This window comes from Diabrotica virgifera, chromosome 1 (assembly GCF_917563875.1).
Source record: "Diabrotica virgifera virgifera chromosome 1, PGI_DIABVI_V3a".
NCBI classification, from domain to species: domain Eukaryota; kingdom Metazoa; phylum Arthropoda; class Insecta; order Coleoptera; family Chrysomelidae; genus Diabrotica; species Diabrotica virgifera.
The window spans coordinates 12,600,815-12,627,379 of NC_065443.1; the positions used below are offsets into that span (position 1 = coordinate 12,600,815).

Consider the following 26,565-nt stretch of genomic DNA (forward strand, 5'->3'; position numbering starts at 1 on the left):
AATATTTTAAGATCAAATATTGAAATATTTAATAAAGGTAGGGACTCCACAGTGTAAGAGTGAGATTTTGAAAAGAGTGAGATATAAGAGTGGATCATTGACAGTTTCTAAGTGGTCAATAAGCGTAACTAATCTACGAGTCTTTCGAGGCTGGGGTAAGTTGTTCAAGGCTGATCCAGGTGCTGCCAAAAAGTTGTCTAAAAGAGGGATTTTGATATGAAGAAAGAAGGGGGACAAAACAAGATCAACGAAGAGGAGCAATATAGAATTGCTAAAGTGTACGAAACTTACATCAACAGCAGCGCAAGTATTGTAAATTGAAGAGGAATCATCAAAATCTCTTCTTTAGACTTCTTGATGGTCAACCAATAGGAACTGTTTGGTGATGGCGTGTATATATGTCAGAATGAGTTGGTCGCCGCCGGGATCAGAAGATGTTCGGAGTGATTCGCAGAATGCAGAGAAGCTCCAGTTTATGACTAATGGATCCTGGCAAAGACCGGAAGAATAGGAGATATAGTTCTACGTAGATTTTTGCTAAAGGTAAGATTTACAGTCTTTTTTACTGTTGTCAAAGTAGTGACGCTTTGATTGGTTTAAAATTTATAGCATCAGCTGTAGGCGTCTACATAAAAAGTGTTTAAATAATTAATAATTTGTATGTTTTGTGTCAAATAGATTTTGTCTAAAGCCATGATCTTTCTCTCACACACATACATACACACTCCACATTTTTGTTCATGTAATTATCTGATTTCAAAGAAATTAAACACAAAATGAAATTAATTTTATTAATAAATTAAAAAAAAACTAAGTTAAACATCTTGTATGAGAACTTTATACAAATCTGTAGAAAAATTTGATACAGGCTACAAAATTGACATATAGGTAGAACAGAAGCTGCCCTGAAAATACAAAAAAAATGCATCTTTATTAATCCTGTAATACTGAGCTAACTCAACTACATTGCAAAAATCACCTTTTTGACCCGAAGAATATTTTTTTTAGGTTTCTTGGGTTATTTTTCTCAAAGTTTTCGAGTTATAGGCGATTTAAAATCTGAAAAATGCGAAAATACGCAATACTCATATTTAAATTAGTATTTTTGAGGTTGCCAAATACTTGAATTGTGGTTTAAACATTCGTTTTCAAGATTCTGCAGACTGATCGGGTCTAACTTAAATTTACACCGTTGGTATTTAATTGTTAATTATGCGTGTTCATCCGATTTTTTTGCCGGTGTGGCGCGCACTATTTCCAAAAATCTCCTATTTTCCTCCGAAAAATATATTTTTTAGATTTAGTTTTTTTAGTATTTTTTAGTTTTAAATCGCCTATAACTCGAAAACTATCAACTTTTGAGAAAAATCACAATATACCTGTATTGTTTAGAATGACCCAAAAAAACCTAAAAAAATATTCTTCGGGTCAAAAAAGGTGATCTTTTGTATTTGATTAAAAATATTGTTTAAACAATTTCTGCCCAAAAATTCCGCCCGGCACTCTTCAGATTTGTTTAAAGGGGACATTTTTGAATAGGAATCCACAAAGAAACCGAATCAGAATTTTTTTCAGACGGGAGCTTTCTCACCACATGGACTATCGGAACATTCTATTGTGGCTTCATCTGTTAAAAATCAATCTGAGTTGGACCATCTGGCCTCACTGTTACCCAGTACATCAATATGGTGTGATCTTTCGGTGATAGATATATTCAAATGGTAGAAATACTACTGTTGGAAGCGTAAGTTCAGACTGTGGTATTATAATATCACCCTGTACAAAAGATGTGTTATTCAAAGAAAAACATATATCATTCATCGTTCGCCCTTGACCAAGGCCGAGCGTGAGGTTGCGAGAGTTCATCATGTATATAAGTGAACGCCCGATGATACGGATCATCGTTATCGTTATAATTATTTATAGTAGTTAGTAATTGAGCAATGTGACGGTAGGTCGTTACTGTGATATGTAAACCCATTGTTATGGTTAATCGTAGACGGAGTTAAAAGTAAATAATATAATGTATTTGAACTAAGAAGAGAGTTTTAATTAATTACGACCTAGAAGGCAGTAACAACACGGTATTTAATACAAGACGATTTACCGAAAATAAGATTATTATGAAACTAGAAACGCTTGACTCAAATAAATAATGACAAAACTCACAACAAAGTCCATATTGTGAGATTTTCGGCCATGAGTATTTCGAGGGTTCTTTAAACTTACAATTTAGAATTCATTCTAGTGGTCTACAATCTTTGACAAAGAAGGAAACCCTAAAAAAAGTGTCAATCGGTTTTTATATATAATGGCAGCCCCAACACTATTGTCTAACTGAAGTAAACAACTACAAATGTTAGCTTTCCTCGCTCGGCGTAGAATGCGTTTTGAGATGCTCGTTATACTCCGTCGACGATTCAAAACTACTACTACAAAAGGTACACGTGAAAGTTTCTTTAGGATTATTGCTGGTATCTTGCTCTCGTGTTGAGTTGGTGTTTACGTTATTATCACATTGTGAGTTGGTGTTGTGACGTTTCATATGGGTCGCTAGACAACTATTTTGTGTAAAAGCTTTATTACACACTAGGCAAACGTAGGGGCGTTCCCCTGTGTGGGATCTCCGATGGACTATCAGCGTACTTGAACCGTTAAAACCTACAACAAATACAGATTCTTGTTAAAAACAAAATAGGTGAGACAATGAAGCACTAAACCTACCAATTTTCTGCAACGAGATGAATCGCTATGCAATTTTTTGCATTCAATTCGGAAAACGGTCATGAAAGCTTGTGAACAAAATTCATGGTGGTAAAATAAAAATTGCATTTTGTGCATAAGGAAAACGCATTTCCAAAGTGCATAGGAAATGAAACATTTGCAACTCGGAAAATATCGACAGGAACGAGTTCAATTTTGTTACTTAGGGGATTTCGAGGTCGCTGAATACAAATATGATAACAGAGATTATCGAGCTACCTGGTAGATTTCCTCCCCTGGAGTTTCATGCTAATTTTATTCCGAATCAATTGGCAGTCATTTCTCGTGGGATTTCGAGGTCGCTGAAAACGAATATGATAACAACGATAGTCCTCGAGCTACCTGATGTACAAGGTGGACCTCATCTCCTGGAGTTTCATGTTAATTTTATTCAAAATAGTCGGCAGTCATTAATCGGGGGTTTTTGAGGTCGCTGAATGCGAATATGATAACTACGATGGTCCTCCAGCTACCTGGTGTTCATGGTAAACTTACAAACTGCAGTATACTGCGTAAGGATATGTTGGCCCTTTTATTTACAAACTGGCTTCACGCAACCCAACAATTCGACCTCTCTCAAAGCGACTTAGCTGAGACACTCGACGAATTTTCGACCAAACAAAGACGTACATATTCTTCGAAAAGTTTGAATCATATTCCATCTGTTTTCGAGCATATTTTATTTTTACATGTCTTTACAGGTTGCGATACAGTTTCTGCCAGCTACGACCTTGCCCAGGAAGCGCAATATTAAAAAAAAGTTGTTCTGTCTGTTGAGAAAATAGTTGAGCATAAAAGCCTAATATATCAGATGAATATATTAGGATAGTTTATGTCTACAAAAAAAAAATAAATAAAAAGGTGTCGATTGATAAAATCCTGCCGACGGTAGATGTATTTACACAGTATCTAAAAAGCATGTATGTATTTCCAAATTCACGGAGGAGTTTTGAATGTAACAGACCAGGGATGGGAGCTCAAAGAAAATTCTTATCATCCAGTGAAGAAGACATATTATCATCCTGGTCTAGCAAGTGTTATCGAATTTAATTTTTTGCAGTTTCAAAAAAAAACTATGGAAGTTTAGGTGAATGTCGAAAGAATGATTTGGTTTGCAATTTAGCATGTACAAATTGTGCTGGGTACAACAGCGTGAATATGGAGAACTATCACGAAAATTAATTATTTGATACAGAAGAAGATAAGGAAGAAATAAATTTGAATGATACGATTATTTCTTAATAATTTTTTCACTTAATAAAAAAAATTCTTTATATTCAGGGAATCATATTTTAAATATTAATTCATACCACACTTATAACAAACTAACATAAAATTTCAAAAGACCATGTCTACCCTGGGCACTAGATACCTTGGAGACTATTGCCGTCATAATATTCGTGTTCAGCAACCCCAAAAACACCCGAGTAATGGTTTTTGATTAATTTCGAATGAAAATAATATAAAACTTCAGGAGACAAGGTCCACTCTGGATACCAGGTCTCGAGGATCATCGTTTTTCTTCATAATTTCTGTCGATATTTTCCGAGTTGCAGATTTTTCATTTTTTATGCACTTTGGAAATATATTTTTCTTATGCACAGAACGCAATTTTCATTCTATCACAATGAATTTTATGCACAATCCTTCCTGACACTTTCACGAATCGAATGCAAAAAGTTGCATAGCGATTCATCTTGTTGTGGAAAATTGGTAGGTTTAGTGCTTCATTGCCTCGCGTAAAGTAATTGTGTTGGAAAAGGCTTTACCTTTATTGCAAATATCACATATGTGGGATTTTTCTCCTGTGTGCGTTCGCATGTGTTTGGTGAGTTCGTTTGACTGGCAAAACGATTTCTGACAGACGCAGCAGACATACGGTCGCTCTCCTGTGTGGATTCGAATGTGAGCTATCAAGTTCGATCTGGTTGAAAACGCTTTCGGGCACATTGCACATTTGTGTGGGCGCTCTCCTAAAATAAACATTTTTATGAGCAACAAGAAGACATAGATAGATCGACATGGATAGATTCAACACTATAAGAGTGTTTTTCTGTTTATTTAGTATCTGCCGCAATGTCTGTAATTATCAGAAGTCACAGAATAATCGTTACAAATTAAGTTCGGAAGACGACAAGACAACAATGGGATTAAAACTGAAAGAGACTTGGCTTGGAAAATATTTCTAATGGTACGCCTTTAAAACAGGCTAGACTTTATAATCTGCTATTGAGTTCTTTAAAAATGGGCTAAAAATCAAAATGTATTGGTAAGTGAACTAAAAGTAGGTAGACTACTTTATTTATAATGGAGATGTCAGAAAATTATCGATACTTTCTTTTAGGTAGCAGGTTATTCGAAAAGCCTACTACTTGTAGTAGTATTTTTACCTCTAATGGCGTACTTTAATGAGAAAGTTATTTTATGGCTTAAAACAAACCCTGGAAAAGTCTAACAAAGTAATGTATCTGGATAATATAGCTAGTTTGTTTCGAAAATCGTATCAAACAGTTGCCATACTTAACAACAAATTGAGTGGATGCGAGACAACAGGCATTTGTCCCTTTCTTTAGTCCCAACGAACAAATACGCGTGACTTTGGATTTTTATTTTCTGCATTTATTTATTTGACTTCCATTTACGGTTTATCCGCGATTTTCGTCATCCGCGACAACCGTGTTGTTTTTAGGAAATTATGAATCAATTTTTTTTATTACGTTACCTGTATGTGTTCTCATATGCTTCTCTAAATCTTGCGCCTGCCTGCAGCCTTTATCGCATACTACACACCTGAAAGGCCTTTCCCCAGTGTGCATTCTTAGATGGATTTTAAAATTACCGCTGTGAGCAAATCCTAAAAAACATAAAATTTCTGTTTTACTCAGACCTAACTAATAAAAACAAATCTTTAGAAAGTATGAGATCTTACTTATCCAGTGGCGTAACCGGGGGAGTTTTGGGGGTTATAACCCCCCTTTAGGATGTATTTGAGCTCTCTACGCCTAACACCATTATTATTTCGTACCCCCCAGAGACCCTCCAGTAGTTGTAACCCCCCCTAGGATCATTCTGATTACACCGTTATACTTATCAACACAGTTCTGCTTTAGCGTGATAAAATGATTTCAATGTTTTATTGCAGTTTCGCAGCTTTATATAAGTACTGTTGAAATATCAACATACTTTTTGCTAATCTTGTTTTCCCTCGTAATAGTTAGACAATATCTCGCTTTACAAACTAAGTCGTACAAGTCTTAAAACGCCTACAAACGTCCCGACCTGACCACTTGACTGTCGGGGCAGACAACGTTGGATCTGACCGTTGGAGTGTGTGTAGGCTTGTCACACGACAAAAATCGGTCAGCCCTGATAGTCAGGCTGACCGAGTTCGTCAGGTGGTCTTGCTATTCCAGGTATTGGGACCGTGCAAGTTCGGCAAAGCGACCCCTATTTCTACGCTCTATACTAAAATTCGCACTTTTAATTATATTGGCCAATTATATTAGTCCTGGTTACTGGATAATTGTCAAGGCCATAGTCCAAAAAAATAATAAGAAGAAAAAATAAGATTCAGGTTATGTTATGAAAAAGTCAACAATTGTATGTAGTAAATAAAATTATTTATTAAAATGCAGTACTGCAAGCAAAATAAAATTAATCAAATTTACCTTTATATAATAATTGCATATCATTGCATATTGTGGAGCAATATATAATTTTTCTGCTTCATTGACAGAAGGTATGAAATATACGTCAATTTGACAATTTCAATTGACAATATGAATTATTTAAGATAGTTGCAATATTTCTCCACGACTCGCGCAGGGTCGTTTCTCGTTTCCCCTTCCAAGTACTTGCACACCGCGAATATAAGATTTCTTTCTATATACATATTTGTATCATTTGTTTAGTATTGGGTTTCGGAAATGTGGTTTATGTCTACTTCAGGGGCTCTCAAACTTTTTGAGGCATGTACCACCTACAGTTCTTTTTATTATTTTTGGTACCACCTATATTTTTAGATTGTATTATCAAGACTTACTAAGCACTACTGTTTTAATTTATTTTGTGTCTTGCGTACCACCGCGAATAATGAGATGTACCACCAGTGGTACATGTACCACAGATTGAGAACCGCTGGTCTACTTTATTCACAACTTGTAAAACGCCAATCCGTTTATATTTGTCTTTATTGTTCAAAGACTTTGTAGCTTGTATATAACTTATTCTCAACCTAGAAGGTTTTTATCTCATTTGTCAAGTCAATATTAAATGAATTTATGCGATTCTCTGTTTTATTTTACTTATTTAAACAGAGCTTAATATAGTCTTCTTACTTCTTATGCGAAGAGGAGACACCATACCTACCTACAATCCCCCTTCTGATGACCTCATATTTATTTTATATAGAGATCATTGTGTGTGCCGAAACTAACAATGCTACTTTTTATTAACCCTTTCAGGACGGCTGACCAAGTGACCAATATATCTGACAGAAGAAAAATTGCCACACAAATTACATACATATATCTGCCGCCATTCTTACCAGTTTCTATAGACCAGTATATGATTAATCAGAAAAAGTTTAAAAATGAAACTGGCAGGTAGACGACTGGCAGATATATCGTGACTTTCTAATCTGCCAGACAGATCACAGACCTTAACAAGTCCATTATTTTTTATTCTTAAAGATATATACAGGGTGCGGCAAAAGTCAGTTCCCGCTATGTAGTTTCGGGCATAAGCGCGATAAGTACATGCTAACAATCGGCCTCGCATAACAGGTGTTCCCTACTGTTGGTAGGGTTAACCTTGAGTTTCGTTCATCTGCCTGTCGCGTGTTGCTGTTCGTTGTGAGTGTCGGTGCGTTGTTAGTAACGAGTTAAACATGCAGGCGGGAGGCAAGTACACGAAATAAGAACGCGTTTTTCTTTTGCGATTTCTTTTTATGGGGTCTGCTGAAGAATAGTGTGTATGCTAGGTGACCGCAAACTCTCCCACAGTTGAAGACAATTATTGAGGAAGAATTTGAACACCTCCGTCAGAACAAGGCAATCCTCCACCGAACATGCCGTAGCGTTGCGAGCCGTTGTGAACGTTGTATCGAGCAAGACGGACACCAGTTCGAACATAAAGCTTAGATTTTTATATGCACCTTTGTAACCCAAATTTACGACTTAATTAAACGTTTTGCATTTTCATTTTCCGATATTTTTCGATTGTGCAAATCGGGGAACTGACTTTTGCCGCACCCTGTATTATGTGTGTTCCGACCGTCCGGCAGGCTAAAAACTGTCTTCTGTGTGGCACTATATGGGAAAATAGGTACCGTCCTGAAAGGGTTAACTGTCAATTTTGTCACAATGTACATTAATCAATTAACATGATAAGATGCTATGTACAAAATAGTAAGTGAATAAAATGTAAATACTTTTAGACATATGAAAAATTCCAGTCTTATGACAAATACCTTCACATCCTTACCTTTATTGCAAATTTTACATTTATAAGGCAAGTCTGAAGCATGGGTCTTCATATGTCTGGTCAATTTGGTCATCGTAGAAAATATTTTATTACAAGTAGGGCACTGCTTGCTGGTATCTACAGGGGTGGGAGATTGATTTACTTTTGTTTTTTCCACCTCGTCTTTAACATTGTTGGTACTATTTGATAGATTAGTGAGTTGGTGGTTTGGTGGTGGATTTAAATATTGAATTTGAGGTTGTTGTGGTTGAGGATCCAGCTGTAAATAAATATTATGGTAATAAAGAAATCTAGTATGCATTCAGAGTACTCACTGATACTGACTAAAAGGGTCAAAAATTAAAAAAAAAAACTATATTTAGATTCTAACTAATATTGCTCATTTCAATATTGTGAAAAAACTCTGCATTGTAGATGAAAACTTTCAACACAGGACTTTCTTGAAAATACTTGGTCTTTAAAATGAGATCTTAATTAAAAAATGTTATTAAACAAAAAAGTTTAACTATTTAAAAGCCATTTCAAAATGTGAGTTTTTATGTAGTTACTATAACTGGCAAAAGATGGGCCCGATCAATTGAGTAGTTTTTAAATAAATGTAGTTGTTTATCTAATAGACTAGGAGCCGCTATAGGTGAAATTTCTTAATCATTTTAGGCACGACGGGACCCTATAAGTTAAATAGTAGAACCTAAAAGAAAACGTTTGAGCACTGTGCCGTCACTTTTCAGTGGCACATGCGTCGACAGTGGCGCATCAAACTTTCCACTTATGGACGGGATACATAAATTAAAAAATACCCTCCCTTATTACCAGAATTTAATTTTTTTCATTTTTTTAAGTTCTATGTGATTAAGACATAAGATTCATCGTAATTTTAACCCACCACCCCCTTCTCCCTGCCAACACCATCAAAAACTTTATTTTTCGATTTTATTTTTTTTTGTGGGATGCAATCAATTTTACAATTTCAAAAAATTCACAAGCATAGTTAAGGCTTTTATAAAACACGTCTATTTTTTATAGACCTGTAGGTTGAGTGTACATAACCTCAAAAAAATTTTAAAATTTTTTTTTGGAAAAAAGTATATAACTTTTTTTTGGGGATAGCTGCAGATCTAATTTTTTCTTAGTCTTGTGTATTTTATCAAACACTATATTTCTAATTTTTTCAGATTTTTCTGTAACGCTGGTCACCTTTAAAAATCCAAAAAACTGTTTTTTAAGGGGGTTTTGGGGGGTTTGAACGTGTTTTTCTGATTTTTAAATATTCTAAAGGACTCACTTACTTCAAGTTACATATAACCTATAAAATCAAAATTGATTTGATATATTATGAAGTCTATAAAATAGGGAAAATCCCCCAAAACCCCCCAAAAAACAGTTTTTCGGATTTTTGAAGGTGGGGAGCCTTACAGAAAAATCTGAAAAAAATTAAAAATATAGTGTTTCATAAAACACACAAAATTAAGAAAAAATTAGACCTGTAGCTATTCCTCAAAAAAAGTTATACGCTTTTTTGAAAAAAAAAAATTGTTTTTTTAATTTTTTGAGGTTATGTACACTCTGCCTATGGGTCTATAAAAAATAGGCATGTTTTATAAAATCCTCAGCTATGCTTGTGAATTTTTTGAAATTTTAAAATTGATTGCATCCCACCAAAGAAAATAAAAACGAAAAATGAAGTTTTTGATGGTAGGGGTAGGGGAAAGGGGGTGGTGGGTTAAAATTACGCCGAATTTTATGTGTTAATCACATAGAACTTAAAAAAATTAAAAAAAAATTAATTCTGTTAGTAAGGGAGGGTAACTTTTAATTTATTTATCCCGTCCATAAGTGGAAAGTTTGATGCGCCACTGTCGACGCATGTGCCACTGAAAAGTGACGGCACAGTGTTCAAACCTTTTCTTTTAGGTTCTCCTATTTAAGTTATAGGGTCCCATCGTGCCTAAAATGATTAAGAAATTTCACCTATAGCGGCTCTTAGTCTATAAGGCTTTTTTAGTTTCATTCTCTTTACAAGGCTCAAATTTTCATGTCTTTTAAAAATAGTGAGTATATTATTGTTAATGCAGAATGAAGTACAACTTTTCGCTTTCTATTAGTCAATTAAATAAATTTTCTTTATACCCGTTGAAAGAATACAATTTTTAAAACCTTTTATAAAAACTATTTCATTCATAAAAGAAACTGTTTTCTTTATGAAATGTTTTTTGCTGTTATTTTTCTTTTTATTATTTATTTATACTTTTGTTTCGAAAAAAAAAAGAATGTGTGTGTACTTTGTATACACATAAGAAGTTATACTTCTATTATATGATTTCGACGAAATTAATATACCTATTTTAAACGGTTTATTTATATTTTATTTAAATATTAAACTAATTTTAATACTTACTACTTTCCAAAAATTTTTATTAAAACAATACCAAAAATTAAAAAAAAAATAAAAGAATAAAACACACACAAACACATTGAAAAATGCCACAAATGATTTCTGTCTGGACAATATAATTGTTGGCAACAATTTTAAGTAAATACTTATTTAAAAAAAAATATATACAATAAAAAATATACTTACAATCATAAAATGTATAAAAAAATAAAAGTTTGCATTGGGGATCGAACCCGCGTATATTGGGGCAGTTAGGTTTGAAATCAAAGCATCTTAGATTTTAGCCACTTAGACATATACGTCATGTGGGAAGATAGACCAACTGAACGTTTTAAACTTTTGACAGTTCTGAATTTTACAAACTAGTTTGGTTTTTGTGGAATTAAAATACAACAAAACATAGAGTAAGAAAACAATATATTAGATGAATATTGATAGAAATTTTGTTGGTAATCAAATTATGTAAATCAAAGCATTATCTACTAGGTAGGTACATTTTACATTTTTCAAATAGGTACCTATGTAATTTTTTATTACAATACTGAAACATTTACAATTACGTACCTGTTGCTTTTAAAAACTATTTAAAAAGTTACTACAATTATAAACTTGCTTTTGTCTCTGTTCACACAACAATAAAAACTAATATACACAACATTTGTTTACCCATAACCGACATATTGAACAATAATAATTATTGACTGGTCATTGCAATTACCCAATCAGAGCATGTATAACGTTTCAGCTGTGCCTAGGACCAAGACTTTTGATGAATTCGCGCACATATACATTTACTCCCAAACGCGCCTAAAGAAGTAAAACTTCAAAAACCACTTTTTTGTAAAAAACAAATATGATAACTTTTGGGTTTAGTTTGGTTTGCAATAAGTTTTTTGTTTATAAACATTTTTTTTTATTTAGAAAATCTTATAATAAAGAAGATGTATTTTCAAGGTCAATTGAATGTTTTTCTGAAGAAACATAGTTTCTGCAGAATATTGAAATGAATGAAAACGTCACTTTTTTTTGTTTAAATGTTAATCATAAACCATGACGCAGTAAAAATGCTGGTACCCACAAGCTGATACATTTTTTGTATTGACTTCCCTCAGATATTCCACTTGAAAAATAGCGGTAAATAATTTTTCAATTCTTAATTACTTTGATTCCTAGGATATTTATCATTTAAATTGTGACACTGTAATATCTGCATACAAGTGTGGGGTTACAATAAAAATAGATAGTTTAACTAATGGTTTTAGCTCACCTGCAATGATTGAATTTCCTGATTGTGTAAAACCCCAGTATGTTCCAAGGACATATTATAACTCCCATTATACACTTGTACATTCCCCACACTATCCACATTGTAGCCACCTAGCTGATTGTAGTCTAACTGTGTGATCTGTTGTTCGGGTTGACTAGGAGGGATAAAATTGTTTTCGTGGCCAATACTATCAATAATGGGATTGCATTCGATGAAAACACAACTGTTTTCTGGTATGGGCTGAGTATATTGAGGTAAGTTCGGGGTAGATTGCTTTTCAACGGTTTGGATGGGAGGATTTTGTTGTTGCAGTTGTTGTTGTTGCTGCTGTTGTTGTGCTTGTCTCTCATTGATTTTATTTAGCTGCTGACGTAGTTTGCCGTCTGATTTTTCACATAATTTTTTGAACTGGAAGGATATGTGTAATTTGGCTGAGCACTTTTGGCAAATTTGAGTGGGCAGGCCATCATACTGCCAAACCTTTAACAAATAAGTGATTAACTCATATTGAAAAGTATCTCTCCAATGTGGTTTGTGAGGTAATAACGATTACCAATCTCTAAGTGAAACCACAAATTATAAAAACAATATTTATTTAAAAAATTCAGGACATGTTTTGACATCTCTGTCATCATCAGCTTTATAAATTAGAAGAAGCTACAATGTGGAGCCAATTTAAATAAAAATTGGAAAGTGGCTGAGTCGTAAATTTATAATAAAATTACTGTATAAAATCATTTAATAGACATTTAATACCCTTCTATTAAATGTACAGTAATTGTGTATTTGGGATGTTCTCTATGGCGTTGGCAACCCAGCCACTTTATCACTTTTAGTTAAATTAGACCAAAGGAACTTTTAAATCAGCTCTAACTTTCCTCGCTAGAAGCGGGATTGAAAATAAATATATCTAAAACCCACATGATGACAAATCTTGTAGTCAGTGACAATATATAGCAGTGATACTGCAAAATCTCGTATGAGATTTTTTTTCCAGAATTTAGTTTTTTGCCCTGTCAGAAACTCGGCCAAAAAACACACATGTCAACATAATGAAAATATCATTTCATAACTATTGATGTTGAATACTTTGCAGTGGTTTTCGGTATCGCAACGTCTTTTTTATTTGACCATGATATTGATTTTTAGAATTGTACATGGATTGGCACCTAAATATTTTCTCGATCTTGTTAGTTACAATTCAGATATTCACCCTTATTTTACGAGAAATTCAAATAATATTTACATCAGTAGAACCAATACTACAGGTGCTATGAACTCACTTCTCTATAATAGTAGGGGAGCCCAAGCGGGGATTTTTGCAGTTACTCGAGCGCGTCAGATTATCATATGGGGAGAAACGTGGTACCCTGCAGATGTACCTCTGCCATATATTGGCTCTTAACACAGGGGAGTTCGTTTAGGGGGGCCCGAAAAAAAAAATCTACCCTTAAAAATACTCGAAATTGTCAGATTAAGATAAGATAAGTTAAGTACATGCAAAACAGTGTATATTTAAAAAATCTGACGATTTGAGCGGGGCGTAAGGGAATTGGTGAGTCACAAAGTTTCACAAGAAAAAGGCGAATATTTCGCGAAATGAACGTCAGATCGAAAAACTAAAAATTACACGTTCAATATTTTTCAAAAATCTATCGATAGATACCAAACACGACCCCTCGCAGAGAGGGGTGGGGGGTAAATTTTAAAATTTAAATACAAATCCCGCGATATTTAGCAAAATAAACACCAGATCGGAAAACTGCAAAATACACTTATTTAATATTTTTGAAAAATATATCGAATGGTACCAAACGCGACCCCCCACGGAGGTGGGGTGGGGGGTTACTTTAAAATCTTAAATGGGAGCCCCCATTTTTTATTGCAGATTTGAATTCTCTGCATAAAAATAAGCAACTTTTATTCGAAACATTTTTTCGAATTATGGATAGATGGCGCTATATTCGGAAAAAACGATTAATGGAAATGGAAAATTAAATTAAAAAATGGCAAGCGCCCGCTAAAATGGAAAATTTTACTTAACTTTTTTTGGTTTTAGGACCTAATAATCACTACCCAATAGGTCCCCAAAGCGCTTGAGTGATTGCACATTTAGCATACTTTGCTCCCCTACCATAAGGGTTTTGATAATTTCAATAAGTTGCCAACGGAACTCAAGTTGAAGACCTCACTGAACATGTATAGGAAAAATTTAAAGAATTATGTTGCAAATCGTATTTAATGTCTCATGTGGCTTCTAAATGTGTTTTTTAACTGCGTGTAGTTTAATGTAATATTTTGAGTAATGTAGTATTTTTAATGCTTGTATTGTAATGGAATATTTTAAGTGTTTTATTGTTTTATTGTTATTATTATGACTTGGATATTGTATCTTAATAACACTTTTTTATTGTCAAATAATTTAAATTGTATATACGTATTATAAAATATCTCAATTTTAACTGTATATTAGGGTTACCTAATTTTTGAATAAATTCTTCTTCTTCTTCAATTCTTCAATGTTAACGTATTTAGGTTTCTTGACATTTTCATTACACCAACATGTGTACCCCTTAACGGAGGGCTCTGACAGATCAAAAAACCAAATTCTGAAAAAAATTCTCATACGAGGTTTTGAAGAATCACCTACGATATGCCTAAGAACAAGATCCATAGACCAGGTAATGCCTTATAAACACCTAGGTCATGAGATTCGCATAGGAAAAGATAAACAAACCGTTGAGCTTCTCCATTGTATAAGAGTGACTTGGCAGCCTTCAGCAAGTTGAACCGCATTTTGAAATCGTCTGACGTATCAATATGTCTTAAAAGAAAAACCTTTAATCAGTGTGTTTGGTTAGTGTTGACTTACAGGAAGGAAACATTGACCATGACAAGGAGAACATTGCAAAAGATCCGTGTGGCTCAAAGGGCAATGGAGAGGGCTATGTTGGGCATTTCACTGCGAGACAAGATCCACACTGCCAGCTATGAGGAAGATCAGGAGTGGCTGATGCAGTAGAGAGAATAGCAACACTTAAACGGAACTGGATGGGTCAGAAGGCTCAAATGACAGAAAACTGATGGACAAAGTGGATACAGGAATGGAGACCAAATCGAAGCAGAGGCTGTTCACCAACACATTGGGCTGATGATCTAAAACGTTGTCATAGGAATTGGATTCAAGAGGCACAATATTGAAAAATATGGAAAATTATGAGGAAGATATATATGTCCAGCAGTGGACAAACGAAGGATGAATGATGATTAGAGATTAGCAATGGCTATTATATTATTATTAACTGTTAAAATCAAATTACATACAGACATAGTTTGAAACTCCAATATTTTAAAATCAGTTTTTTTTTCAAATAAATAGGGCTTATTAAAAATTTTCTTGCTGATTTGCATTTATCAAAATGAATCAAAGTAGTCCATGCATACTCAGTGTCCTTACCTGGATTGAGGCACAGGCCATTAATTTTTTGGAAATGTTTACTTTGAATATTGACATCATTACCCCTTCATTTAAACATACTCTACAAATTTTCTGGAAATCCAATTCCTCTTCCATTATAATATTTGTTTAGCGTTGAGTATTTCAGCCTGTATAGCACAGTCTAACTTCCATTACTAGCTGTCCTATGTCACTGTCATTAGTGTCAGTTGGATAATATCTTGTAAGTTTTTTCAAGTTTTCTGGATCAGAATTCTTAGAGTTATAACTCTTGATCATAGATGGCGCCATACATTACCAGTTACATAATTAAAATAGATTTCAAATTAGGGAAAACTAAAATTAAAATTAAATAAAACTATTGTGAGGTTTATTTATTACAGGATTAAGATTACATTTTCGTTATCACTTTTTATAGTTTATTTTGTGTGATGATATGGCTTTTCAGTCTTTTTTTAAAGGTGTAGAAGTCATTTACTTAGGTACTTACTTACTTATAGAGGTGTAACCAGGATGTCCCTAAGGGGGGTCACAATTACTTGATGGTCTCTGGGGGGTATGAAATAGTAATGGTGTTAAGCGTATAGACTTCAAAGTACATCCAAATGGGGGAGGGGGGTTATAACCCCCAAAACCACCCCCTGGTTACGCCTACGCTTACTTACTCCCTAGAACCCTTCGTGAGTTTTAGCCGACTCGACAACATGTCTCCACTCTACTCTGTCTTAAGCAACCTCTAATAGAGTTATCAACCTCTAATAGATAAGTTATCTACCTACGGTTGCAACTCTAAAACCGAAATCCGATGTCAAATTTCTCATCTTTAATACCATCCTTGGGTTATAAGCTTTCATTCGACACCTCGTTTGTCATTCTATCGGTATTAATAACGGAGGAGATGTATTCGCGGATGGAGGGACAGACAGTCATGAAAGCGAAAGTATATATTTGTTCTCGTCTTGCGAAGGCGTGTCGAATAATATATCACTTGTACTATTTCGGTGACTTTAAAACAGTACCTACTTCCGGTCGCATTTCTGAAACCGGAAGTCCTAGGTCAAATTTCTCACCTTTAGTACCATCCTTGGATTATAAGCTTTCATTTGACACCTAATTTGCATTTGTCATTCTACCTGGTATAGTGACGGATGAGTTATATTCGAGGTCGGACGAACAGACAGGCTAGGCCCAATTGCTTACTTTTAGTACCATCCTTGGATTATAAGCTTTCATTTGACACCTCATTTGTCATTTTACCTGGTGTAGTGACGGAGGAGTTACATTCGCGGTCGGACGGACAGACAAACAGACAGCCTAGGTTAAATTTCTCACCTTTAGTACCATCCTTGGATAAGCTTTCATTCGACACCTCATTTGTAATTCTACCTGGTATAATAACGGAGGAGTTCAGTTCACGGACAGATAGACAGACGGACGAACAGACGGACGTGGATAATTCAACGTTTTCACTTTTTTTCGAAATTGGTGAAAACAATTACAGTGAGTAAGATCTACCAAGAGCACGAGAATACAAACAGCAAAAAAATACATTACTGAATAAGAAATCGAAAATGCAGACATATAAAACAATAATTCGACGATTATGTACGCCCATGAAAACGAATTTGGACAAGGATGAACCATGCGCTACTAAAAGAAATGCATAAAAGATATATAGTGTAAGAGAACAGAGAGTAAAATATCTAGTAGGTACATAGGTAGATGGAAACCGGGATCAACGAACAATATTCTCAATAAAAAAATACTATGTTTTTTGTAAAAGGTATATTTTAAAATAGCCTAAATAAGGGTCACAATGAGACAAAACGTTTTCGGATTAAGAAATCCATCATCAGTGTTCTAAAAGCCAAAAATTGAATGCCTGAGCCACCAAAATGTGTTGGGTAAAAACCGTTTAAATGTAAATGATTATGTTATATGATGGGCAACACAGGACTCTTTCCACGTGGTTGGAATTTTTTTGGAGAAAACCTCACATATTGGATTTTAATGGCCAACTGACAACTGAATTCAAAAATTCCAACCACGTGGGAAGAGTCGTGTGTTGCCCTGGGTAACATCCAGGCATATCTATAACATCATTTGAATTTTATATAATATGTAACACAATATAATCATTTTTACATTTAAAGGGTTTTTACCCAACACATTTTGGTGTCTCAGGCATGCAATTTTTGGCTTTTAGAACACTGCTGATAGATTTCTTAATCCGAAAACGTTTTGTCTCATTGTGACCCTTATTTAGGGTATTTTAAAATATACCTTTTACGAAAAACATAGTATTTTTGTGATTTATGGTATACAGCCAGTTAGAGGAAGTTTATTTTCCTCGTAGATTTAATGTTCTCAATATTAGAACGAACAACACATAGCAAAAGTAGGCGTGGCAGACCAAGATCCATATGACTACAATAAATGACGAAGGAGCTTTAATTCGTCCTCATTTCTGACACTGCCTTTGCATGATATTCTAAGCAATCGGCGTAGGCACATTTCAAAAACTTCAAGTTTGTTAATAATAATAATATAATAATAGGATTTATTTAGCTTTTGAGCTATTACATTACAAATAAACATTTATTGATATTTAAATAACTATAACTTAAAAACGAAAAATCAACTAATTCTTAAAATACAGTTTTTTTAACCTACTTTTGAAGACTTTAACATTTGGTGAATCTTTTATGCTAGATGGTAGACTGTTATATATTCTTAGTCCTTCAACAAAAAGAGTTTTTTCCATGGCACTTGTATTGAACCTTTCAATATGATAATTATCAAATCTTAAATTATACTGACCTAACAAAAGTGATCTTTTAATGACATAATTATTGAAGTATTGAGGAGCTTGCTTGTTAATAATTTTAAATATTAACACCAAACATGACTCAGTAATAAGCTGATTAACATCTAAAAAATTTAATGTTTCCAGCATAAAGTTTATAGAGGTATACTTGCTACATCCAAGGACAATTCTCATAGCTTTATTTTGAAGCAACTGCAAACGATATACCTGTTCATGTGAACATGAAATAAACAGTGACATACAATAATTAAAATGCGGAAATATTATTGTATTATACACAACCTTCCTAGACCATCGGGAAAGCCCTTTAGATATTCTAGAGAAGTAACCGATTTTTTTACCAATTTTTTTACACAGAAAATTTATATAGGTCTGGATCCCGCGTATGAAAAAAAAGTTGATTAATAGCAAGCTGAAAATTTTTTAATAGCTTAAGGGTGTCTAGTCGAATAAACTTTGATATGTGTGAACACTGGAACAGGGGTAGTTTTAATTGTGGAACAGGTTAAAAATTTGGAACGGTCACAGCACGAAAACGGCACATTTATTTTGTCCGACAGAACAGACTTAAACTCTTCGAACAGAGATTAAACTCTCATGCAAAAATCAGACTGCTATTTATCACCAAATGGGCGTTTTAATGAGTGGAACATGTAGAATATATCAAATGACAGGAATTATGACAGGTAATAAATAGCAGTCTGATTTTTTCATGAGAGTTTAATCTCTGTTCGGAGAGTTTAAGTCTGTTCTGTCGGACAAAATAAATGTGCCGTTTTCGTGCTGTAACCGTTCCGAATTTTTAACCTGTTCCACAATTAAAACTACCCCTGTTTCAGTGTTTCCATATATCAAAGTTTATTCGACTAGACACCCTTAAGCTATTAACAAATTTTCAGCTTGCTATTAATCAACTTTTTTTTCATACGCGGGATCCAGACCTAATATGTTTGGTAAAATTTAATTGTGGATCAAATAAAATTCCAAGATATTTAATTTCATCTACATAACTTATTATATCTTCACCTATTTTAATACTAAAATTTCCTTGATTAAATTTAGAACAATTTATCTTAGTACCCAAAATCATACACTTAGTTTTTTGAGCATTTAGTTTCAATTTATTTGCCATCAACCAATTATTAAGAATATCTAATTCATAATTTATTGTTTGAACTAAACTATTAAAATCTTGTCCAGAGACAGAAATTAATGTATCATCTGCAAACAGATTTACAAATGAATTTTGAAGATAGAGATGTAGATCATTTATATATATAAAATAAATAATAATGGTCCAAGAACGCTTCCTTGGGGAACTCCATATATAATACCTATTTCGTCTGAAATATTATTATTTACTTTAGTTTTTTGACATCTACCGTTTAGATAATTTTCTAGCCATTTGAACACAACTCCAGTTATTCCATAATTTTTGCATTTCGTTAATAACATCTGCCTGTCTATTGTTTCAAAAGCCCTTTTTAAATCTACAAAGACACTAATTACTATTTTACCGTCATCTATATCTTTCTTCCATGTGTTACATACTAACTGGCATGCAGTTTCAGTAGAGTGCCTACATCTAAAACCAGATTGATTTACAAACAGCAAATTATATTCATGTAAATAGTTAAATAAGTGATCATAAACTAATAATTCAATGATTTTTTTCGATTATCGGAAGTAAATTAATCGGCCTAAAATCTTCAAACGCCTGTGGTTTACTTATTTTTGGTACAGGTATTATGGTACTACATTTTAATACTGACGGCAGAACTAATGGGTCTACTACTTAATGGGTCTGGCCTTTACCGTCCAAGCCTCCATTTCGTACAAGAGAACAGGCTTTATCTCTTTCTTGACTCCTTTTAAGGCTTTCCAGGGAAGTCCGATCATTCTTAATTCTTCATTCTTCTTCTTTAGGTACCGTCTCCTCTAAGGAGGTTGGTAATCATCACGGCTATTTTCACTTTTGAGATTGCTGCTCTGAACAAGTCGATGGAACTGCAATTATACCACTTTCTCAGATTGTTGAGCCAGGAGATGCGTCTTCTTCCAATACTTCGTTTTCCCTGTATTTTTCCCTGCATTATAGTTTGTAGCAACACATATTTATCCGCTCTCATAACGTGGCCGAGATATTGTAACTTTCTTCTTCTTCTTAAAGTTCCATCTCCTAGCGGAGGTTGGATATCATAATGGCTATGGTCACTTTGTTGGCTGCTGCTCTGAACAGTTGTAATGAACTACAGTTAAACCATTCTCTAAGGTTCCTCAGCCAGGAGATGCGTCTTCTTCCTATGCTTCTTTTTCCTTGGATCCTTCCTTGCATAATAACTCTCAGCAGCTCATATTTCTTTCCTCTGGTAATGTGACCCAAATATTCTAGTTTTCTTGTTTTTATACTGTTCATAATTTCTAACTCCTTATTTAAACGTCGTAGCACTTCAACATTGGTAATCCTTTGAACCCACTGAATTTTCAACATTCTTCTGTAACACCACATTTCGAACGCTACTATTTTTCTTATATGTTGCCTTTTCAATGTCCAAGCTTCCATTCCGTATAGTAATATAGAAAATATGTAGCATCTTAGAGCCCTCAATCTGAGAGGCAACTGAAGGTCTTTGTTTGTAAGCAGTGTCTTCATTTTTATAAATGCTTGCCTTGCAGTTTCAATTCGGACTTTAATTTCTTTGCTTTGGTCATTTTTGTCATCAACCCAGGCTCCCAGATATTTGTATATCTTTACTTTTTCTATTTGGGTTTGCTCTAGTATTAACCTTTTATTTCCATGTTGTGTTTTTGAGACAATCATAAATTTAGTTTTTTTCTTGTTTATTTTGAGTCCATATCGAATGCAATAATCGTTAATTCTATTTAACAGTTCTTGTAGTGACTCAAGGGTGTCTGCCATTATAACGGTGTCATCAGCGAATCTTATGTTATTTACTGTTCTTCCGTTTATAGAGATTCCATCACTTAGTTCCGCTATCGCTTCCTGAAATATGGCTTCACTGTACACGTTAAACAGTAGCGGCGACAGTACACAACCCTGTCTTACCCCTCTCTTTATATCAATATTCTCGGACTCTTGTTCGTCTATCTTTATGTTGGCCTTTTGATTCCAATACAGATTGATGATAATTCGTAAGTCTCGTCTGTCTATATCTCTGTTTTTCAATAATTCTATTAGTTTTTCATGTCGGACTCTGTCGAACGCTTTTTCGAAGTCGATAAAACAGGAATAAATATCCAGGTTCATATCTAAGCATCTTTGAGAGAGGACATTAAATGCAAACAATGCCTCTCTTGTTCCAAGTCCTTTGCGGAACCCAAATTGGGTATCATCCATATCATTTTCTAGCTTTCTGTATAATCTTCCATGAATCACCTTTAGAAATATTTTGAGGGTATGGCTTATTAGTGATATTGTCCTATAGTCTGAACAATCTTTCTTATCTTAATCGTATTCATAATTTCCTTATCTATCCTTTTTCATCTTTCTGAGGACCTCAACAATTGTTATTCTATCTACCCAACTTATTTTTAATATTCTTCGGTAGGTCCACATCTCGAATGCTTCAAGTCGATCGCTTATTTCTTTCTTTAAGGTCCAGGCCTCCACCCCATACAGCAGCACAGAAAACACATATGAACGTAGTATTCGTATTTTGCAGTGGCGTAACAAACTCCGTCGAGGCCCCCCCGCAAAATTGGAAATGGGGCCCCCTTTAAAAAATTACTAAATGCGACATGTGTAACAAATATCTATATGTGTTACAGCCCAGTAAATCAACGTAAAATATGACGATACCGTGTAATTTTCAGTGTCGTCACCGAAGTGGTCAACTGAAGACTTTTCGAGTTATTTATGAGTAAAAATGTTTATTGTTCAACAAAAAAACTACGTTTTTAGGCGATTTTTCGCAAATAGTTCAAAGAGTAAGTATTCGATCGAAAATAATATTGTTAGCAAAAATGTATCTAGCTTATAAAAAAATGAAGTCTATCGACTCAGTAAAAGAAAAGTTGTAGCTCATGAAAAGTTTTTCTTTTTCGTCAAATTGCAAATCGAATATTTCAACGTAAAATAACCAAGAAATGAAATACTTTTCGGGGAAACTTATTAGAACTTTTTTAAAGTGTTTAAAAGAAGCTTTATTTTTTACAAAAGTTTCTAGCATCAAAACTAAGTCAGTTACGGTCAAAATACATTAACAAATAATTAACTTTTTTATATGACCTCTAATTTCACCGGTTTAAAGTGCTTATTTTTAAAAGGGTTCTGGTTGAAAGGGATTGAACGATTCACTAATCACGACTATATGCACATTTTAAACAGCCATATCTTAACCAATTTTTGTCTTACAGAAAAACAAAATAAAGCCAAAATATTTATAAAAGCAAGACCTACATTTCTTTACTCTTTGAGATTTTTTGTATCACTAATACTTTTTGAAAAATAGGCATTTTTCCAAAATAGAAAAACTTTTTTTACTATTATACCAAATTTTTTCAAAAATAAGAACTTCGAACCGGTCAAACTTACAGATCATATAAACAATAAATATTTAAAATAAATGTCAAAGCGCGAATGATAAATTTTATTTGGGGTGCGAAATAGGAGCAGATTTTCACGATTTTTTTTTACCAAAAATGGAGCCAACTTTATTTTGAGCCTAACTTGTATAGTTTTGGTGCTAGAAACTTGTATAAAAAATAAAAATAAAGTTTTTTTTTGAAACATTTAAAAAAAGTTTTAATGAGTTTTTCCCGAAAATTACTTCATTTTTGGTTATTTCAGGTTGAAATATTCGATTTGGAATTGGACAAATAAGAATAATTTTTCATGAGCTTCAACTGTGCTTTTACTGTGTCTATTGACTTCATGAATAAGTTCACCATTTTCTGGTATCTTATAAGCTACATTTTTGCTACAAATACTTATTTTTGAATTATTTGAGAAAAACCCGTCTGAAAACGTTGTTTTTTTTTGTTGAAAAATAAACATTTTCACTCGCAAATGACTTGAAAAGTATTAACATAGATAAAGAAACTCTATAGAACAAAAGTTGCTCATAATTTAGTCAATTTATATATTTCCGGACTTATTTTAAACGTGTGTTTTTCACCCCAAGGAGGAGTGTCACCACCCGAAGTAAAAGCAACCAACGGCATGAATCCAACTTCGAAGTGGAGTGTAACTAGAACCTAAATTCAAATTGCCAAGCAAATACATCCGTCGTGACGCTGATAATTTCACTCCAAAACTGTCATTTACTGAGCCATTGGTGTATTCATGCATTGTTTATGACGACTTACATTTTTCATCTTTATTGGTATAGAATAAAATAGAACAAACATTACTAAATGATTACACTAGTATTATTCTATGAGATGATCAACTTTCTTCGTGCACTATCTACTATCAGCGAATATATCTACAGTTTTGTTATTTCGGATGGACAACTTCATGTTCAATACTACACTGCTTAAAAAACGTATGTATGCAAATACTATAACAACACATTTTTACATATATTAGACAACAAGATGGGACCCTTGACATATTGGGGCCCCCCGTAAGCTTCATGCTGCGGGGGCCTCTGTTACGCCTCTGGGTAATTGGATCGAAATACTAAACGAAGATAAAGAGAAAACCCACTTCTAGATTTAGAAATATTGTTCTAAAATTCGGCAAATCGCTATTCTCAAATCTTTCAATAGTCACGTACAAAACATTATAGTTTATTGTCGTCACCCATAAAAGTTCGTGAGACCGGAAAGGATTAAGTTTCTAGATATGAGATGATTCACTTGCCTAATACGCCTATTTAGAAATTTACGTTTTTAAATTTAAACAAACAGTAAAATCATATACCTATAACAGATTTTTACATAATATCAGACGACAAGATGGGGCCCCTGCTCGATTGGGGCCCCCCGCAAACTTCACGCTGCGGGGGCCTCTGTTACGCCCCTGGTATTTTGAGTTGCAAACTAAGGTCTCTACTGCATAATACTCTTCTCATCTTGTTAAATGTTGCTCTAGCTTGTCCAATTCTCATTTTTATTTCTTCTGTACACTCGTTATTCTCATTAATACAGTCCGATCATTACCTTCTTCCTGTTTACCTGTCGTTATCTGGAGACTTACTTCTTTGGTTACATTCTCTTTTTCAAGTGGACAATGGCTTTTATTTGAACTTGTAATTCATTTAAAGTTTTTGGAATACAAACATTTTGAAATTCTTGTAACTGTTTATTTAACACATTCTTCACGTTCAAAATTTCTGACATTTTTATTCTAGATTGGACTGTTTAGTTTTTGCATCCCTAAAATTAAGGAGTGATGGTGATACTCAACCCTGGTGTAAAAGCACATATCAACGCTGTATAACTTTTTTCTTTGACATGTTTCCTATGCCAATGTATTTCGAATTTAATGTCAATCGTAGTGGTTCTCTAAAAACCGTGAAAGAATGGATGGACTTAGGACTAAGGGCCAAAATAAAAAACAACATTGTATATAAGTACAATTCACCACATTCTAAAAATATTTCTTTAAAAATAAAGTCTATTCGTGATATTTTTGTTTCGTCGTTGAGCGTTTTAAGCGACGATGACTCCCTTCGTACTTTATAAACACAGAAGGAATAAACACAATATTATTTTTTGAGCCATTTGCATAAATTTTAGATCATCTACTTGGTAACCCATTAAGAGTACAACTCCATTACATAAAGGGTTTGCAGACACGACCGTGTGGAAGTGGAAGTGGAAGTAGACGGAAAATCCCGTTTCGAAATAAACGAAACGAATGAGTGAAATTTCTTCTTTGGACTAATTTTCCGTGCAGGGGCGGAGACAGGAACAGTTTTCTTATAATTGAAGACTAGGAAATTAGTGATATTTAAAAATATGTACGCATATATAATCGTTCCTCTTCTACCGTTAGGTGTCGAAAGAGGTGCGTCTAGCTTTTGATGAATTTTCTCCATTCTTTTCTGTTCTTCGACATTTGCATTGCTTCTTTCCAAGATTTGCCCTTATTTTGTAATATCTCTGCTATATCGCTATTCCACTATTTCTTTGGAATGCCCCATCTGTTTTCTCTATTGGCCTAGCTTCTCACTAGAGATGCATCAAGTCAAACTAGTTTGATTTTATTCAACAAACTTGACTTGACTTGAAAATCAAACTTTTTTTGTAAAAAAGTTTGACTTGACTTGATTTCGATATCTTTAGGTTTGACTTGAAATCAAACTTCTTCAAACAGTTTGAAGTTTGAATGTCATATTGGCAACGTGTTTATTTCCAATTCTAATCGAGAGCGTACGGATTTTGTTGTGACTTATTTGGATAGGTCTGAATCGGTATTCTGCTACTCCGCAAATTAGTTTGTAGTTCATATTTAGACGTCCATGTTTGCCTTGTTTATTACGTTCGTTTTGAAGTGTGTGGCTTTGGGAGATAATATCTGAATATGGATATTTTTCGGTTCAGAATAAGTACCAGAACAAATTGAGTCTGATATTGAAGGTATCCCCACTGTAAAAATTAAGAGAAACAGTCTGTAGTCGAAGCAGTATTAATTAAGAAAAATAAATATACTGATTTATTTGATGTTGCGGCAGGTGATTTCAAAACAATGAAAATTGCAAAGTGCATACATACTTCTATTATGTAAAAATAAAGAACAGCGTTATAAAATCACAAACAGTGAACTAATTCTTTAAAAGGACAGCGTTATGCATAACTCGACCAAGCGCAATTTCTTTAAAATCGAGATAACAGCGGATTCTGGTGACACATAGCTAAAACTATCTTGGAAAAATCCCTGTTATTGTCACGTTAACGGTTACTAAGAAAAACAAAAATAAACCAAGCGACATTCTGTCTATTAAGGGTTTTTAGTTTTGCATAACAAGACTATATTCATAACTGCCATTCTTAACTGCCATTCATAACTACCATTCATAACTGCCATATATCCATAACTGCCATTCATAACAGTTTCGCAATTGTAGACTAAGCGCCGACTTTGGTCTGTTTATGCTAAACTAAGCGTTTGGCCAGAATAACAGTTTTGTCCTCATTAATGTACACATTAATTTTGAAGTTTCCGTCAAAAAATGATGGAATTTTTTGAAAGTAAAAATGTTGTGTTTATATATATGTAATTAAATTGAAAAATACAAATAATCTTTATAAAATCTTTTTATTATGTCTAACGTGCTGTGTACTAAGAATATAGTATAAGTCATAAAATGGACCTTTCGGGATTCAGGGATGTATAAATATTGATTTTATTCCAACAGTACAACTTTTAATTTCAAAAGTCTGCTTTGTAAGGTACAGGTCAA

The 26,565-nt window shown here is 33.8% G+C and overlaps 1 protein-coding gene across 1 annotated transcript; it reads right to left on the bottom strand.

Moving 5' to 3' along the window:
• Window positions 1–770: 770 nt before the first annotated feature.
• On the bottom strand, window positions 771–15,552 carry LOC114325545 (zinc finger protein 501-like). The gene is made up of 6 exons (XM_028273665.2): window positions 15,367–15,552; window positions 11,910–12,389; window positions 8,248–8,506; window positions 5,486–5,617; window positions 4,533–4,736; window positions 771–2,661 (listed from the first exon to the last, which is right to left on the bottom strand). The coding sequence occupies exons 1-6, from the start codon at window positions 15,481–15,483 to the stop codon at window positions 2,360–2,362; spliced, it is 1,494 nt and encodes a 497-aa protein (XP_028129466.1). The 5' UTR covers window positions 15,484–15,552; the 3' UTR covers window positions 771–2,359.
• Between the last annotated feature and the right edge of the window lie 11,013 nt (window positions 15,553–26,565).